Source organism: Apteryx rowi, unplaced genomic scaffold (genome assembly GCF_003343035.1).
Source record: "Apteryx rowi isolate R43461 unplaced genomic scaffold, aptRow1 scaffold_95, whole genome shotgun sequence".
Classification (NCBI taxonomy): domain Eukaryota; kingdom Metazoa; phylum Chordata; class Aves; order Apterygiformes; family Apterygidae; genus Apteryx; species Apteryx rowi.
In genome coordinates this window covers 1,528,106-1,543,542 of record NW_020451260.1, presented here as the reverse complement: position 1 = coordinate 1,543,542, position 15,437 = coordinate 1,528,106, and the positions used below count along the sequence as shown (strand labels likewise).

The 15,437-nt window shown below is 42.1% G+C and overlaps 1 protein-coding gene and 2 long non-coding RNA genes across 4 annotated transcripts in view; 1 reads left to right on the top strand and 2 right to left on the bottom strand.

Moving 5' to 3' along the window:
• Nucleotides 1–3,320: 3,320 nt before the first annotated feature.
• LOC112978606 lies at nt 3,321–5,483 on the bottom strand. The gene is made up of 3 exons (XR_003257939.1): nt 5,415–5,483; nt 4,340–4,549; nt 3,321–4,041 (listed from the first exon to the last, which is right to left on the bottom strand). It is a non-coding gene; the product is annotated as an uncharacterized LOC112978606 (long non-coding RNA).
• Nucleotides 5,484–9,146: 3,663 nt separating this feature from the next.
• Nucleotides 9,147–15,406, bottom strand: ELAC1 (elaC ribonuclease Z 1). Of its 2 annotated transcripts, XM_026092217.1 has the most exons (5): nt 15,283–15,406; nt 14,986–15,132; nt 13,089–13,267; nt 10,983–11,450; nt 9,147–10,162 (listed from the first exon to the last, which is right to left on the bottom strand). In XM_026092217.1, exons 3-5 carry the CDS (start codon nt 13,243–13,245, stop codon nt 9,693–9,695), a joined length of 1,095 nt encoding a protein of 364 aa, XP_025948002.1. In that variant the 5' UTR covers nt 13,246–13,267; nt 14,986–15,132; nt 15,283–15,406; the 3' UTR covers nt 9,147–9,692. The 2 variants fall into 2 exon arrangements, with proteins under 2 accessions (XP_025948002.1, XP_025948003.1); XM_026092218.1 differs by lacking the exon at nt 14,986–15,132.
• Nucleotides 15,128–15,437, top strand: part of LOC112978605 — a 2,946-nt gene continuing 2,636 nt past the window's right edge. The window contains exon 1 of the long non-coding RNA XR_003257938.1: nt 15,128–15,342. This is a non-coding gene — a long non-coding RNA (uncharacterized LOC112978605). The remainder of the gene's footprint in view (nt 15,343–15,437) is intronic.

Here is a 15,437-nt window from a genome sequence, read left to right as displayed (position 1 = left end):
CGTCCCCTCACACACCAACCATCCCATCCTCACATCAACCGTCCCCTCACACACCAACCATCCCTCCCCACACCAACCATCCCTCCACACATCAACCGTCCCCTCCTCACACCAACCATCCCTCCACACACCAACCATCCCCTCACACACCAACCGTCCCCTCCACACACCATCACCTCCACACACACCAACCGTCCCTCCACACACACCAACCATCCCCTCCTCACACCAACCATCCCTCCACACACACCAACCATCCCCTCCACACACCAGCCGTCCCCTCCACACATCAACCGTCTCAGCCCCATACACCAACTGTCCCTCCACACACCCACTGTCCCTCCACACACACCAGCCATCCCCTCCACACACCAACCGTCCCAGCCCCATACACCAACTGTCCCCCCCCCCCCACCAGCTGCCACCCAGTCACAGACTGGAGAATTTTAGTACATTAGCTGCAAAATCAGCAGATCCACCTCAGAAAGGGGGCAGAAGTTACCAGCTCGCTGATGCCGGAGGTTGCTGTGAAAGCAGGAAACGTGCTTAATTACAATTTCCAGTTGATTCTTGGAAGCGGGTCATACTTCAGGCAAAAAGGACAAGAGAGAGCCACAGAAGATGGCAATCAGATCTACCCGTTCTTTCCCAAACTCAAATCAGCTTCACCTCAATCATCTGGGCCAGAAGCACCATCGAGGCGCTTCCAAACAGCGCCTAACAGAAACGCATCCACGCTAATCTCATGAGATCAAGTAACAGCCTCAAACCATCCCCCGTCGGGAGCTCTTTGTTCATCCCTGGGACAACGTGGTGATTTTGCCATTCCCGAGGACTGTGCCTTTCCTCGGGCCAGCCGTGTCGGAGCAACGTGCTGGCAGTACGGCCGTGCCTGGCTCAGCAGCGGCCAAGCCCCAACCTGCCTCCTCCGGCCTCCCCTCCGAGCTCTGGATCCGGCAGGAAAAGCGTTTTGGCAGGAAAGACGCCAAACAGCGTTTCAGCGCCACTCTCCCACGTTCAGCTGAGCCTGGACGTCGTCCACCGCGACTCGTTTCTGAGACACGTGATGCCCAGATGACTCAGTGATGAACCTCGTGCAGAGGGACCCGGCACGGCGCAGAGTGCAAGAAATGAGCATCCCGGCAGGTTAATCATCTCCCTGTGTTTCACCAGCACCTACAGAAAACAGCATCAAACACCATTAATCATAACAATCCCATTTCTTTCTGGTATCCTAATGAGTTCCTCGAGCCGACAGCTCTTTTTGTTGCCCTACAAAAAACATCTTATTTTGAATACTCAACCTGGGAGCTGTTGCTGACAGCAGGAAATTAGTGCACCCAAGCCAAGTAATTAGTTTCTGCAGATTAAAATGGGGTTTGGTTCTGGCATACAGTCCACAAAGGGAGCAAGTGCTGAATGGCGTCGGCCCCCGCTAGCTGTCTGGTTTATTCTGCCTCGTTTAAGTTGTGCTTGCAAAAACCGCTCACACCTAGGAACCAGTTAGATGACTCCTATTAGGTAGAAAGACTGTTTTAAGAGTTTTGTGAGCAGGCATAATATATTAAATCATAAGCAACTTATCCATACACCATGCTATGCCTAGACTGGGTGGAAGATGGACATTTCTGGTAGTCAGAGGAGGTTCCTTAAGACTATCGTTGCCCACAAGCTTTCAACTGGTATTGGACAAAACAGTTTCTTTAGGGACTAGGGCTGACTTTCTGCCAACCGCGGCTGCATACGCCCGCTCCCGCGCTGTCCCCCTGCTGCAGCTGCATGATGAACGGCATCAGGAAATCGATCCGGCTGAGAGCAACCGTTCCTGCTTGCCAAGTTAGTTTTCAGCTGGAACAGTTCCCTGATGAAGCTCACTGCAGAGCCACACAGAGGCCTGTGCCAGCACAGGCGAGAGGACAGAGCAAGCACAGGAGCAAATACCCAGGGCAGAAGATGGCAYGATTATTTATTCTGGTTTCAGTTTCAAGTGTGTGGTGAATTACACACTACTACACTGAAAATCCTTACTTYAAAGCAGATACAACTTAACTCTTAAGCTGAGCAGCTCTGCTAAAAGCAAGCCAGAATTATGTTTTTCTCTACGGAGGGAGGCCCAGATTAAATTGTGGCAGGTGGGACTGTTAAGCGCACAACACTCAAATGGAAAAACCCTTGAAGCAGAGGCACAGTGGGGAGTTACACTATGGTTATATTCATCAAAAGTACTGCTTAAACCATACCTGCCACAAGTCTTCTATTTAATCCAGTGCGGTGGCTCTCAAACCATCAACCAGCTGCGTTAGGGATGTGGGGGCTGGAGATGGGCCAAAACATGCAGGTTCAAAAGTGTGAGGTGCCAGCTTGGCTGCAGGAGGGGAGCCGGAGGCACAAGCGTCCTGCTTGGCTGAACACCAGGAGCACGTCTGGTGGWCCTCCAGGAAGGGACAACTGAGAAACAAACCCAGATCTCTGCATCCACGGCCAGCGCAGGAACTGCTTTTCCTGTTCTTCATCACTTGGCTCAGGAAAAATAAGCTCTTCAAAGAATTCAGCTCAAAAGATTCATTTTTTTCATTTTTTTTAGCTAGAAGCCTACATCTCTCTACCCTCCTGTTGCTGAACCACCAGTAGAATACATATTAGAAGGGAGAAAGTGTATGAAATATGATATCCACTGCACGACACTTTTTTTTTTTTTGCTAAATAAGTGGGATGTTTTGCAAGCTGTTAGTATGTATTATCACAGCTACTCTAGTAAGAGGCAGTATACCATGGAAATTTTTTGACATTAATAATATGATTTAAGGGAAGTGATTTGCTATATTGCCACCCTATAGTGAAATTTGCCGCTCACGTGACTAAGCCATTTATAGTCACTTCCACATCCTGAAGAAGGATACTGATTAAGCACTGATGAAAAGTATTGTATAACATTACTATATTTGTTATGTTTTCCTGGAACGATGTAATTTTGGCCTCTTCACAGCATGCAGAAGACCAGGATTTGCTGACTGAATTGCAAATGATCTATTTCTGAAGTATGTTTTCTTAGAAACTAGCATTATGAACGGGAGATGAGGGCAGAAGTTCAAAGGAGAAGATGTCTCCTGATGGAGGTGTGCAATACCCGTGGACTACAGTGCCAAAAATCCCCACGCGCTTGCCTGTGAGCTCTCACCGGCTGTGCCGGCCTGTGCTCCCGTATCGTAGATTCCTACGGAGGTAAATGCTCTCAGTTTGCTGACAAAGACTGTTTCCGTGCTAGTTATGCACAAGTGCTTCCCCTCCCTCTCCAAGGTATGTCACTAAAATCATTTTAAAAAGTCGTTAAACATTTTGCAATTTGTAAAAACAATCTATTCCCCCTTCTCCTTCTTCTCCGGGAGAACCAGCTGCAAGCCCACTCATCYGGAGAGATAATTTGTTCAAATACATGGATGAAAGCTTCAAAATGTTAATGCTGAACACCAAGCGCTGTGAAATAAGCAGTATAATTTACAGAATTCACATTGATTGTATAATGGCAAATAATAAGGCTAAATATAACTTGTTACATCTCTTTCCATTTGTAATACCGCTAGTTTGTTTTCAAGGCATACTCTGTGAGCCCAAGCCCCATCTAAGATGTTGGAGGAGGTGATGCAGTGAATTGCTGTTACAGGGCTCTGTGTTTTGGATATCTTTTCAATGGACGGTGATCTTCCTATGCAAAATTGTGTTTTTAAGAGTGTAGACGAAAGGGAAGTGGGTGTTGGGAAATTCAATCCAATCTTTCACRATATTATAGCAAGCAGGTGTGAACAAGCTAACGCGTAAACCCCCCAGGGTCTTTAAATTCAGAAGTGCCATATAAAATGACACGTTCTTCAGTGCATGTAGTGTTCAAGACTCTTATTTTCCAAACTAACCTGGCATTTCCATCATGTTGTTTCACATACACACAAGTCACTTGCATTCAGTTACTCAGCTGAATGTTACTCCTTCGATGTGCCCTGAAGTTTTGCTGCTGTTGATCATCACACTCCTTTCCCTGGCCTCATTCTTTATAAACAAAACATTGCAGTTCCATTATTTAATGTTATGATTTATATAAATATGATTCTATAGGATCAATGCTGTATTAAGACCTGAAAGTATCTGAATTAAGTATTTTGCAACTGCTGAATATATAATAACACATGTGCTAATGTAGAGTCTTCCTAAACTCGAGATTAACCGAAGCAGACAGAAAGATCTGAGGTAGTGAGACTTGACTTGGCACTTCAAGCCGATGGGTAATTATTTGTGTTTATACATAGGACTATTTAAGTGCACAAAACAATTGTAATAACATCCATACCTAACAGGTGGAGAAACTGAAACGTGGGATTTCAGTGACGTGCCCGATAAGCCATTCCTGCCAGAGCCACCGCAGGATCTCAGTTGCACCACGCTTCATCTGAGCCTCCAGATGTTCCAGCAGCATCGCTGGGCACAGCAGCCATTGGAGGTGCACGGCAAAATCACGTAACGGAATGCGCTGACACGTGAATGACGGATTCGGCTGAATCTGCAAGGAAGAGTTGTAAGTGGACTGTGATTAACTACCAGGTAGAAACTTCACCAGGAGAGATGCTGAGCTAGGATCTCATTTTTGTAGAAAGTAGAACATCTGTAGGAACAATTAGTACTAGGAAGGATGTTTGTAGGCTGTTAAGGCAAATTTGAAAGTCTGCAGAAATATCACGTCCAACAAAATGGTACTTTTTCCAGCTACCAAAACTCCCTTGAACTTAAACTTATTTTTGAAATATTAAATACCAGTAATAGTGAGATCAATTTAACATGCTGTATTTCAGCATTCCTCCCCCGCCCGAAAATGTTACTTTGATCAAACTTCTGTGACTTGTTTTATCTCAAGATCCCAATCAATATATTTTTATTATGAATAAAAAATGCATTAAGTTGTTTAGTGACTACATGCCAAACCACTGATTTCAGTCAGTCCTATCATCTTGCCAGAAATTAGATTTATAGAATGAAAACATACTAGGTAAATAATTAATATATTTCTCCTTATAAATGAGCATAATTCAGTAATAGAAAATTATTTTAAAAGTCTGTTTAAAAAAAAGCTTCTAAATGAAGATTATGTATCCAGTTTCTTCAGCATAGACAGACAAATAGTCACATACGTGGTTTGAATAGTAGTTATCAGAAATTGAACCACCTCCAGCATCAAAAATCCCTTTCCACAGCTGGATTTAGAGCCCAGACTTGATCACAGGCTGTATAGGAGATCTGTTGAAAGCAGAATCCATCCCCTACAAATACTGTACCACCCTTGGAATAGCTAAATGTTTTTGAACTTCAGGTTATCAATTCATGAGCTTTTTTTGCAAGTTCATGCAGATCCCAACAGACAAAAGATTTACCTAATTCTCTTTGATCAAAGTTCATCAATTCAGTTAGCAACTATATGTAAAACTACATAACATCTGTGGTGTTAAAAAAATCTTCAGTTATTATTTCCTCCTTCCTCCTCTTATAATAAGCTTCTTTTGCAGTCCCTCTGCTGGAACCAGCTGAAAAGGAAGCAAACTAGAGGAAACCTTCAAGCAGAAAAATTAAAAAAACAAGCTTTTAAAGCTCAAAAATCTTTACCTATATATAAGCAATCATAATTTCTTAAAACCCTCCATTGTCCCCAAACTCTCCTGACCTTGATGGCAGGCATACATCTGCACAGCATCGCTTTCAGAAACGAAAGCACGTAACGTTTTGTTTCTTTAGCTCAACAAGAGTCCGTTTGCATTTTGGCATAAGGGAGGCATGCCAGATATTTTCTGGTTTTCTCACTCAGACAATGAGGAGAGGAAAGGGAAGAATCAGAAAAGCAGAATTCCTCCCTGCTTTCCGCTTTCTCTCCCCCACAGCTAGCTTGGCACCATAAAAAAAAAAAAAAATCCCCATTTTTGTATTATGCGACCCTCACAGAAGCAAACACAGGACAGGACAGAAGAACCCACCTGCAGTGCCAGGCCATCAGCATCTGACAGGAGCAACCCTTAAATCATTTTGATTTAGGAGCTGAGGGAAACTCACGTTCTACAGGATTAGACCTTTAATTGGGTCTCTTCATTGGCTGAAACACCAAATCCACATGCCACTGTTGCACATCAGCCAGCAGCAGCCGGTTGCTTGACAAGAGTACTAACTGCTAGAGACTATTTTACTTGGCCTAAAACTCCTAAAGGACAGGAAACGTTACCTGAGCCTCTGAGGGCAGCTTGTGCTATTCAAAGGGCAATTTGCACAGCTGGAAATTTTAATCTGTGCTATTCAATATTTGCTTGCGTACGGGAGAAATTCATCCTTTGTACCTTGACATGCCTAATAAGATTAAAACGAGAATACTGACTTCTGAGCTGCACAGGTTCTCATGTCTTTTTTTTCTCTCCAGGGTGAAGTATTTTTAACTTTGAACGCGTTTAAAGACGAAACTAAAAAGGGAAATCAAGGATCTCAAATTTCTCTCCATTTGAGAAGCTGTGCAAATAAAAGAGATTGCCCAAACGTCCATCTGTAGCCCTAACAAGCTTTCTAGTATATTATCACATTACTTACTTGCTGTCAAACAAAATATTTTCAGGAAGATATGCTTGAACCCAAAGGAGTTTTGCTCTCCAATAATTAACATATGCTTAATGGAAATATGAACCCATTAATAGGGAAAATAGGCATTTTTATGGTCCAAATTCTTCTGTTCTCACTGGCACACATAATTCCTTTCATTTAATTCAAGACTCATTAGTGGTCAGTTTTTTAAATAATTTGGTATCCAGCCTTATGTACAGAAAAGAGAAAAGGGGACCGTAGGAAGTAGAGCTACATGGGTCTGACAAAAAAGAGGAAATTATAAATTGATTACAATTACTAAAAGAAATTAAGTCCAAAATAAATATAGGAATTTCACATAACTTCAGTGCTAAATATACCTTTGTTCACAAGCATGCACAAAATAAACTGTCTTTAAAAAATGACAGCCATATCTGGCCTTGGGTAGAGACCAGGTAACTTGCAACATCTCTTCCCACTTTATACAAAAAGAGTGTTTCCTTCTTTGACGGCCTGTAGAGAACAAATTGCCATCAAAAATGCACTAACGTCAACTCTATGCAGCATAAGAAAGGCCCCACACCTAATACTTGGAGCAGATCCGGCCTACCGCCTCAGTTAGATATATTCTTCTTCTTGCTCTTATTATCCAAAAGAAAATTGCTCTTATTAGAATTTATTTAGGATGTAGTTATGTGATATGACTGAGCCAATCTACTGGCTCGCTTCCTACTAAAAAAAGGGAAGTCCAAGGCCATGTCTCCAGTTCTGGCCAAGCACTTCTGCTCCCTCCTTCATTCAGCTCTTGTACTAGTCCCACAGCAAGACAGTTCAACYGTAATCCATATCCAACCAATCCATCCAACCAACTCCATAATCCAGCTGAAAACTAGCCCGGTGGGGAGTTTTCTTCTGAGTTAGCAAGTCGGATTACTGGCTGCTCAGCCAGACAAGCAGCCCCGGCACGGGGCACCAAACCACGCAGTCACGGAGGGCACTGGGAAAGCAGGGCACGGAGGAACGAGCCTCTCCTCCCCAAGGGCAGCAAACTGGGACATTGATTCATCTGTATCATCTGTCCTCACGCTCCTTGATTTGAACGGGAATCGAAGAGATTCCTGAATTCAGAAAGCAGAAGTTGTTCTCTCACTGCATGAAGGCATACGGTAGCCGAAGACCATTCAACCTTTGACTACATAAAGCGGAGGGTGATATTAAGCTCTTTGCACCCACTATTATTGTTAACGTCCAGCATATTATCTTACAAAAGAAAAACAGTTTCTGGGTGGAAAGAACACACTGCTGCAGTCTACAGACTCTTCTAGCTTTACGCCATTTTTAAGGGAAAAGTCATAGAGATCAGTGACTTTCTGCTCCAAATGTCACGTTGTTCAAGTCTGCAGTCTTTCCAGTCAGGATCTGCTTTAATTGTTAAAGAAATCAAAGCATTCCTCCGAAGACCATATATGTGTATTATTTGAAATATTGTTACAAAACATTAACATTGGTGTAATTTAGTTCAGAGTTACAGTAAGACAGAGTCTGTTAGAAGGGTAAGATTTACAATTCAACTTGATCGGTTTAGACAAATATTAGGAAATCACACTCCTTTTATTTTTCTTCAAAGCTTGCTGCTTCATTACAGCCACACACACTTTTTAAGGAAGAGAACGTGAAGAGTATAGTGCATTATATGCAGGATTTAACTTTCTCATTTCACCAGCTTGGTCTGGGTCAGGATTACACTGCATAAAAACAGATAGTGTAAAGTGGCACATCATTTACAACTGAGAGATCTTTAAAGAGTAACATTGTTTTCATTTTCATAGCTTTATTATTCCAGAACTAAAGCAGGGAAGTAAATGGCAAATTAAAACAAATTCATTTTCCATCTATATTATCATCAATTCAACAAAAGCACAAGCATAAACTCTAGCAGCTGCACTTACACCTGCCAAAGTTTTGAGTGTTTATTAGAAAGCTATGAAGTATTTTAGCTTTCAGGAATCCATGTTAAGGGAGACATAACTTGGGCAGGCTTTTCAAAAGCACTCATTTAACTTTTGAACAGAAAATTGGGCCAAAATGTGGGAAACTCCAAATTCTAATTAGTTTTGAGAAAGGGGAGATTTAAAGTTGGTCTACAGGTCACTTAAACTGAAAGAGTAAAGTCATTGCAGAAACAGATCTAGGTGAAATTCCTCCTGTAGGTGTATTTCTACCAATAGAAATATGCTTTTATCAGAATAGTATGATTTTATCAGAACAATTTGCCTTTGAAAACACACTTGGAGGAACACGTTAGGAAAGATTACTCTTTATCTGCCTAAAGACCACCAGAGCATACTTTCAAAACTTCAGTGCTGCAGGGAACAGGTAGGCAAACCTAGGACTCACACTTCCGAGTTTTAAGTGAATCAAATTGTTAAGAGTGATTCATCTCCGACAGGAGGCCTAAACTACAGTTATTTACGTGAAAACTTTATATGCGAAGGGAGTATTTGTAAAGCTCCTCAACTTGGGCATAGCAACACCACCAGCTACAAATATTTGGCAGAGTTATAAATACTTTATTAGTTTTAGCGTTATTACGCTACGTTATTACTGTTGTCCTCTTACATAGAAATCAGATAAATAGTTACAAAATACTGTATACAAGTTTGAAATAGATGTTATTCAAAGGCTYGTAACAGGGGCAAGATATTTTAAATTCTGGTGTAGAATATAACCTTCCTGAAGACTGTATTAAGTGAAATAATCCAGTAGTCTGTTCTAGGAGTCTTTCTTTAGCGTAAGTGAAACGTCTAGGCTCGGAAGGCTTATGCCTACRCGTTCCGATTTCTGGCCAGCCTAGGCATCTGCAGCAATCACTTAAGAATTTATTCCAAGTTCCAGATTTCTGACTACCTTCTTTTCTTTCTGTTCAAAAGCGATGATAACTGTACCTGGTACTCTTTCCACCATTCATTCTCCAGTTTGCAGCTGTTCTCCATGGACCAAAGAACTAATTCGGATACCAGAAACCCTACCGTTAGTTCTAAGTGTGACTGAACACCAGCCTAGTTTTCATCTTCATGTAGAGCCTATTAATACTACTATTTTTGCTTTTTCATTGGAACTTCTATTGTCATAAAATCCTCAGCTAGTGTTACTTCTTGTCCATCTAACACTGATTCTGCCTGTCTCTTCAGTTCTGTTATGTCAGTATCTCCTTCGCCTATTTGAGCACTTGGTTTATATCGTTGACTGAAGTGAGTCAAAACCAGTTTCTTAACTTTACACAATTTTGCAAAATCTGATGCCATTTTTGGAGTGCTGTGACCATGCTCTCTGGCCTTCTCCTCTTGTGTATCATCCAATGTGGCTTCATGAATCAATATATCTGCTTCATAGCAAAGTTTCATGGCTGCATCTCCAACCACCCCTGAACAGTCTCCTAAAATGCAAATTTTTCTTCCAGGAATAGGGTCTTCTAAGACATCTGAAGGAGAAATAGTTATTCCATTTTCTAGCACAACTGTAATACCATTCTTCAGTTTTCCATATAGAGGACCTGGCTGAACTCCTGGTAAATAAAAGCAAAAGAGTCAGTAAGTGCTACGATCATTGTCGGGTTTCAAAGAGCTTTTAAGAAGAGATACACTACATGTAGAGCTGTCTCACTGAAAAAATACAACCTCAATATATAAGTAGCAATTGACATTTCACATACTTTATACAAATGAAAAGCTTGTAACTTTAACAGAAGGTGCTTTTGAAAAAAGCTACATTCTTCCTATTAGAGTGAATAAAGTCATGCAAATACTCTGCCATACCTTTCTCTGAAAGCCATGTTATGCTTTTTAAACCTTAACTTCTGAACTTGTTTGCTCTTCTCAGTACAAGAGTAGTCTGCAATACTATTTGGCAGTAACATGACACACCGATTCAAACTGCTGCATTGGTATAATGTATTAAAATGTTTTTACTAGAAAATGGAATTAAAATGAATTATGGAGAGATATACACAGCTCTAACTTGCTAGAACACCTAGAAAGGTGGTCATAAAAAGATTTCTGCTGCTAGTGAACCCAGTTTTGTTACAATTGCTGAAAACTGGAGTCAGCCCTCAGCTTGAACACACGCATTTAGACATCTGCTGCCTACTGATGACTTCTCAGCATCTGAAGCTGCAGTATGAACACAACTGCTATCAGAACAAGCCCTTTCGGTCTAACGAAGGCATCTAACAGTTCCTATAGGTGTAAGAAGGCAGTTAGAGCTCTGATGCAAATGCAGTGAGAAGCAGTAATACCATAAAGGCATTCAGCAATAAGTTCCACAAAATACTGATCTCCAAAGCATCAAACAATTTTAAAGAGGAAAAAATAAGTCAAAGTAGTTACCAATTTCTTTCAGTTTTTGTACATTGAGTTTACCCGTCCGTGGCTTCTCTTCCACTACAAAGCCAAACGAAGGAATGCGGTGGAAGAGACGGAATGCTTTCACAACGAACTGCTCATCATCAACCAGCAAGTAAGAGTTTTCTACAGGATCCAGGTGGACGATTCTGCCTTGTGCTTCCTCTGAAGGTACATCATCTCTGTCCAGGCAAGAAAGTTCTTTAAACTCTTCTGCAGGGCACTGGTCCCGTGTCGGTACAAGTTCATGAACAACGTAAGGAAACAGAAGCTGCGAGTGGGAGAGCTCCATAGCCCTCCACACAAAGTTTCGTAGTCCTAATGGTCCATAAATATCAACGGGTGGTTTGTTTGGGTCAGGGCTACTTTGGAGGCTCAGTGTACACAGCAGGCCAGGAAGTCCAAAAAAATGGTCTCCATGAAGATGAGTTATGAAAATCTTTGTAATTCTACCTATTGATTAGAACAATAGAGAAAAAAAAAGAGGAAAATAAGCGAACGCCATGACAACTCAGAAATTAATCACTTTTTGGCAAAAAGGAGAGAAAGAAATGAAAGGAAGGCAGGAAATGAAAATAAAACCCATGTTTAAGAACTAAATCCCAAACCACTAAGTATTTTTTTCCACTACAGTGATAACTTTCCACACAAACTTTATTTTGACTTACAAATGATTTGTCAAAAAAGACTGCTGAGACTTTAGTTTTAGCTAATTCTAAGCAAAACGTGCTAAGAGCACAGAACTGGATCAGCTGGTGACATCTGCCGCATTAAAATGCAAAGCAGTTCTGGAAAGTGGCTGCACTTTGATACATTACATGGAAACTGTGGACTCATGAGAAACATAAGGTGGCATTTGTGTTGTTTCTAGTTTTGAATTCAAGACATGAAATGATCATAATTTCAAAAAAGAAGCAAAATTGCTTCAAAGTTCTTTAAAGAGCCAGAACTCCACATTCCCTACCTAATTTGTTTCAAACAGATGAAAAATTTCATTTAAAGATTTGTGCTTTGTTTCCAGTCCGAGTTTGCCTCACTCCAACTTCCAGGCACTGGACCCTGTCCTTGTTAGATTAAAAAAGCCCAGAATTTTCTCTTACTAAAGATACATATATGTTAACCAAGCTGCATCGGGCTCTTCAGTTAACTAAYGGAGTTCCTTCTTCCTTGCTATACAGCATTTTCTCCAGCCACTGAGTCTTTTGGTGGCCTTTTCTGCCTTCCTTTCCACAGAAGTCATACTTAAACAAAAGGGACATCAAAACAAGATACATTATTCCAATTACTAGTCTCACATTGAGCTAGCCAGCTTCTAATTACCTAGATCACTTCAGGTGCTCCTTTCTACAAAGGGGAAAAACAATTTGACTTGCAACCTCTTTAGTGCTGCAATTTGTGAACCGAAGGATGTCAGGGAACCAGTGTCTTCTTAATCAGCAATTAGGAGCAAGCAACTTTTGTGCGAAAGTTAACAATCTCTTTAACTTTAAAGAATTTAGTTAAAATCAGTACTTCGGTTTATTCACTATGACATTAAATCCAATGGTAGCTTCAGATTTTGGGGGAGCAGGAGGTTGTTTCCGTGTTTATAATTGATAATTCCATCTTTAAAACTCATCTGTGAAAGCCAGAAGTCTGCTCTTGCTGCTGGAGACTGCAAAAGCACAACGACTGAAAGCAAGTGGGGTTTCTCCGTTATTTGCTAAAATGAAAAAGCTAATACAACTTTATGCAAAAACAAAAGCAAAATATCTATGGACAGTAAGATTGATAGCAGGTATTGACTGGGGCTGTCTTCAGACAGATATAGAACCATGCAAGTTTAGGTCTGTGGTCCACGCTTGAAATCACGAGGCCTAAAAAAATGAATTCAGGAGAGTTTGGTTCTAGAACATAATTCTCTACCAAAGGGCAACTAAGGACTACGGCACAGCAGGTTCAGCAACCGCCACCCAAATGCACTACATCCAGGTGCCCATGCCTGTTTAGCGTATATTCAAATAACATGAGCAGGAGGACAAAGTACTTTTTGTTTAGATCTTCTGCAACGGTTCCCCTCCCCTCATCACAGCAACTTCCAACACCACTAACCTGCTTTTAGATGGCTTTTCATGAACTGCGTTTGAGTTCCCTCTCCGCAGTCAAAGAGCCAGCCTTCCCCTTCTCTGCGAAGCACTAGTGCCGACGCGCCTCTTGTTGGAGAGGGGTACGCTGAGCCCGTCCCAAGGAAAGTTATATCCATGGACATTTTAAATAGGTCAGTTTGCCACCTGAAACAGACATTTTAAGTCACTGAACGTGCTTATTTTTGCTGGGAAAGAAACAAACATCTTTGCTTTAAGTGCAGGTATCCTACTTACTTTAGTGCAAGGATCAAATTCCCCTTCCCTTAAAAAAAAACCCATTTCCCTGGGGCAGGACTTTGGGACAACACAATGTTTACAAACAGCAGATTTCCTTTTTATCTCAATGGAAGGTTTGCAAACATACACACCAAATATTAGATGTGGCCTTTGTTCACTACCTAGATATGAAAAAAAAAAAAAAATCCTAACCAGCTGGAAATACTCTAATCTAATCTTTAAAACTGCTATTATTTCTTTCTTCTCCACTTCTTTTAACCTTAAATTTTCCTGTTGTCTGGTTGTAGGAGTGTTCCTTCAACCATTTTTCTCTCCCCAAAGGCATGCACTTCCTCTTAAAAGCCTTTCCAGAATGACTAATATCAAATAGCCCGTGCTGACTTTTAAAAGCCATTAGCGGACCGCAGCAGTCGGCAGTCCAACACAATAGAGGGGAAAGATTCACTTCCCTCAGAACAACTTAAGAGACCGCAAAAGGCAATGGCACACTGATTTACTTTGCCTTGGGAAAGATATCTTTGAGAGCAAACGATGTTTTACTCATCCGTGTAAAGCAAAAAAATTAAATACTACAAAATCTTTATGCAGCCTAAAGGCTCTGTAATACATCAAGTGACACCTATTGTCATGGAAGGATCTATATAAATAGCTGTCATACGTGAGCTGTGTATTTATTCACTATACCGTTTGCATAAAGAGCCTAACTCGTGTGCACAAGCAGAACAACCCTTCAAGCGCTTTGTTAGAAGCTCGACTAGCTCATGATTGATTTTTAACTTGTCTTGCCTTATGAGATATATTTGCATTTTCTTCAGCATTAGTCTCCAGAGACTTAGTTTCTACCTCATTTTCAGGTGCATTTCCACACGGTTTTACACTGCAAGTGCCGCAACAAGCCGGCTACTGCAACAGCCCCAAATACCTTCCAAGGAAAAGAGCTACCAGCTGCTCAGGTTTAGTTATTTCTATAGCAATTGCCACAACTTCTAGGCCATTTCCCCATTATATTGACAGGGATCTCTGAAGCACATTAAGCTGCAACACATGGTCACCTGAGTTTGGGGGGGGAGACCAATGAGAAACATTTGTCACATCCCCAAAAGGCAGAAATACACATTTTGCTTCCTTCACAGAAGAACGTTACTCTCTGTATAGGAGCAGACTACCATTTTCTAAGTGGAATAAGAGACAGAGCTGGTTGGGGACCTTACAGTGTGGAGTTATGTTTTCCCCTACAGCGGCAGACCATCGGTTATAGGTTAATATTCCAGGAAAGGCAGCAACGCGTAGCCCAGGTTTCCCGATAGGCAGGCTCAAAGTTTAACCTCTTGTAAAAGCATTTTGATTACAGATAGATAAAGATATTGTAAAGATATTGTAAACTGGCTTGATTATATGGATTCAAAGCCCACGTCCGGCGTTACGATCACTTGCCGTCCTAACTTCTTCCTGCAACCGCAGCGCTCCCCTTGTCGGAAACAGCAAAAAAATGAGCAGAACGGGCAATGTTCTCCAAACAGAAAGCAAAAGGTAGTTAAGTACCACGATGAAGACAACTAGATTCTTCCGAAAGCAGCACTACAGGTACGGCAAGCTTTAATTTGAACAATTGTGAGGGATCTAACCTGTCGGGGGATGTTCAATATGGGGGGGGGGGGGCCTTCACGGCTTATTTTCTTGCTCTCCTACGGGAAACTCGCACCCAGCGTGAAAAACTGTCCCTTCACGGCTTATCTTCTGGCCATCCTCCGCCTCGCAGCCGCCCTGCGCAGCTGGGGGGGGGGAAAAGCCACTTGTCAGGAGGCCGCAGCGGGCGGTCGCACGGGCCAGCACCTGCCTCCTGCGCGCGCCGCCTCCCTCCACCCGGAGCAGCACGGCCTGCTGTGCTATAATAATAACAATAACAATAATAATAATAATACCAGGGCAGCCCTGAGACACCGAGGCCTTGTAGCCGGCACCACCTCCGCTTTGACGCGCAGGTAAATGAGCAGCCCGGCTCCCTTCGGTATCACCCGGCTCCCCTCAACGTCCCTCAGTGTCCCCCGGCTCCCCTCGGTCTCCCCCCGGCTCCCCC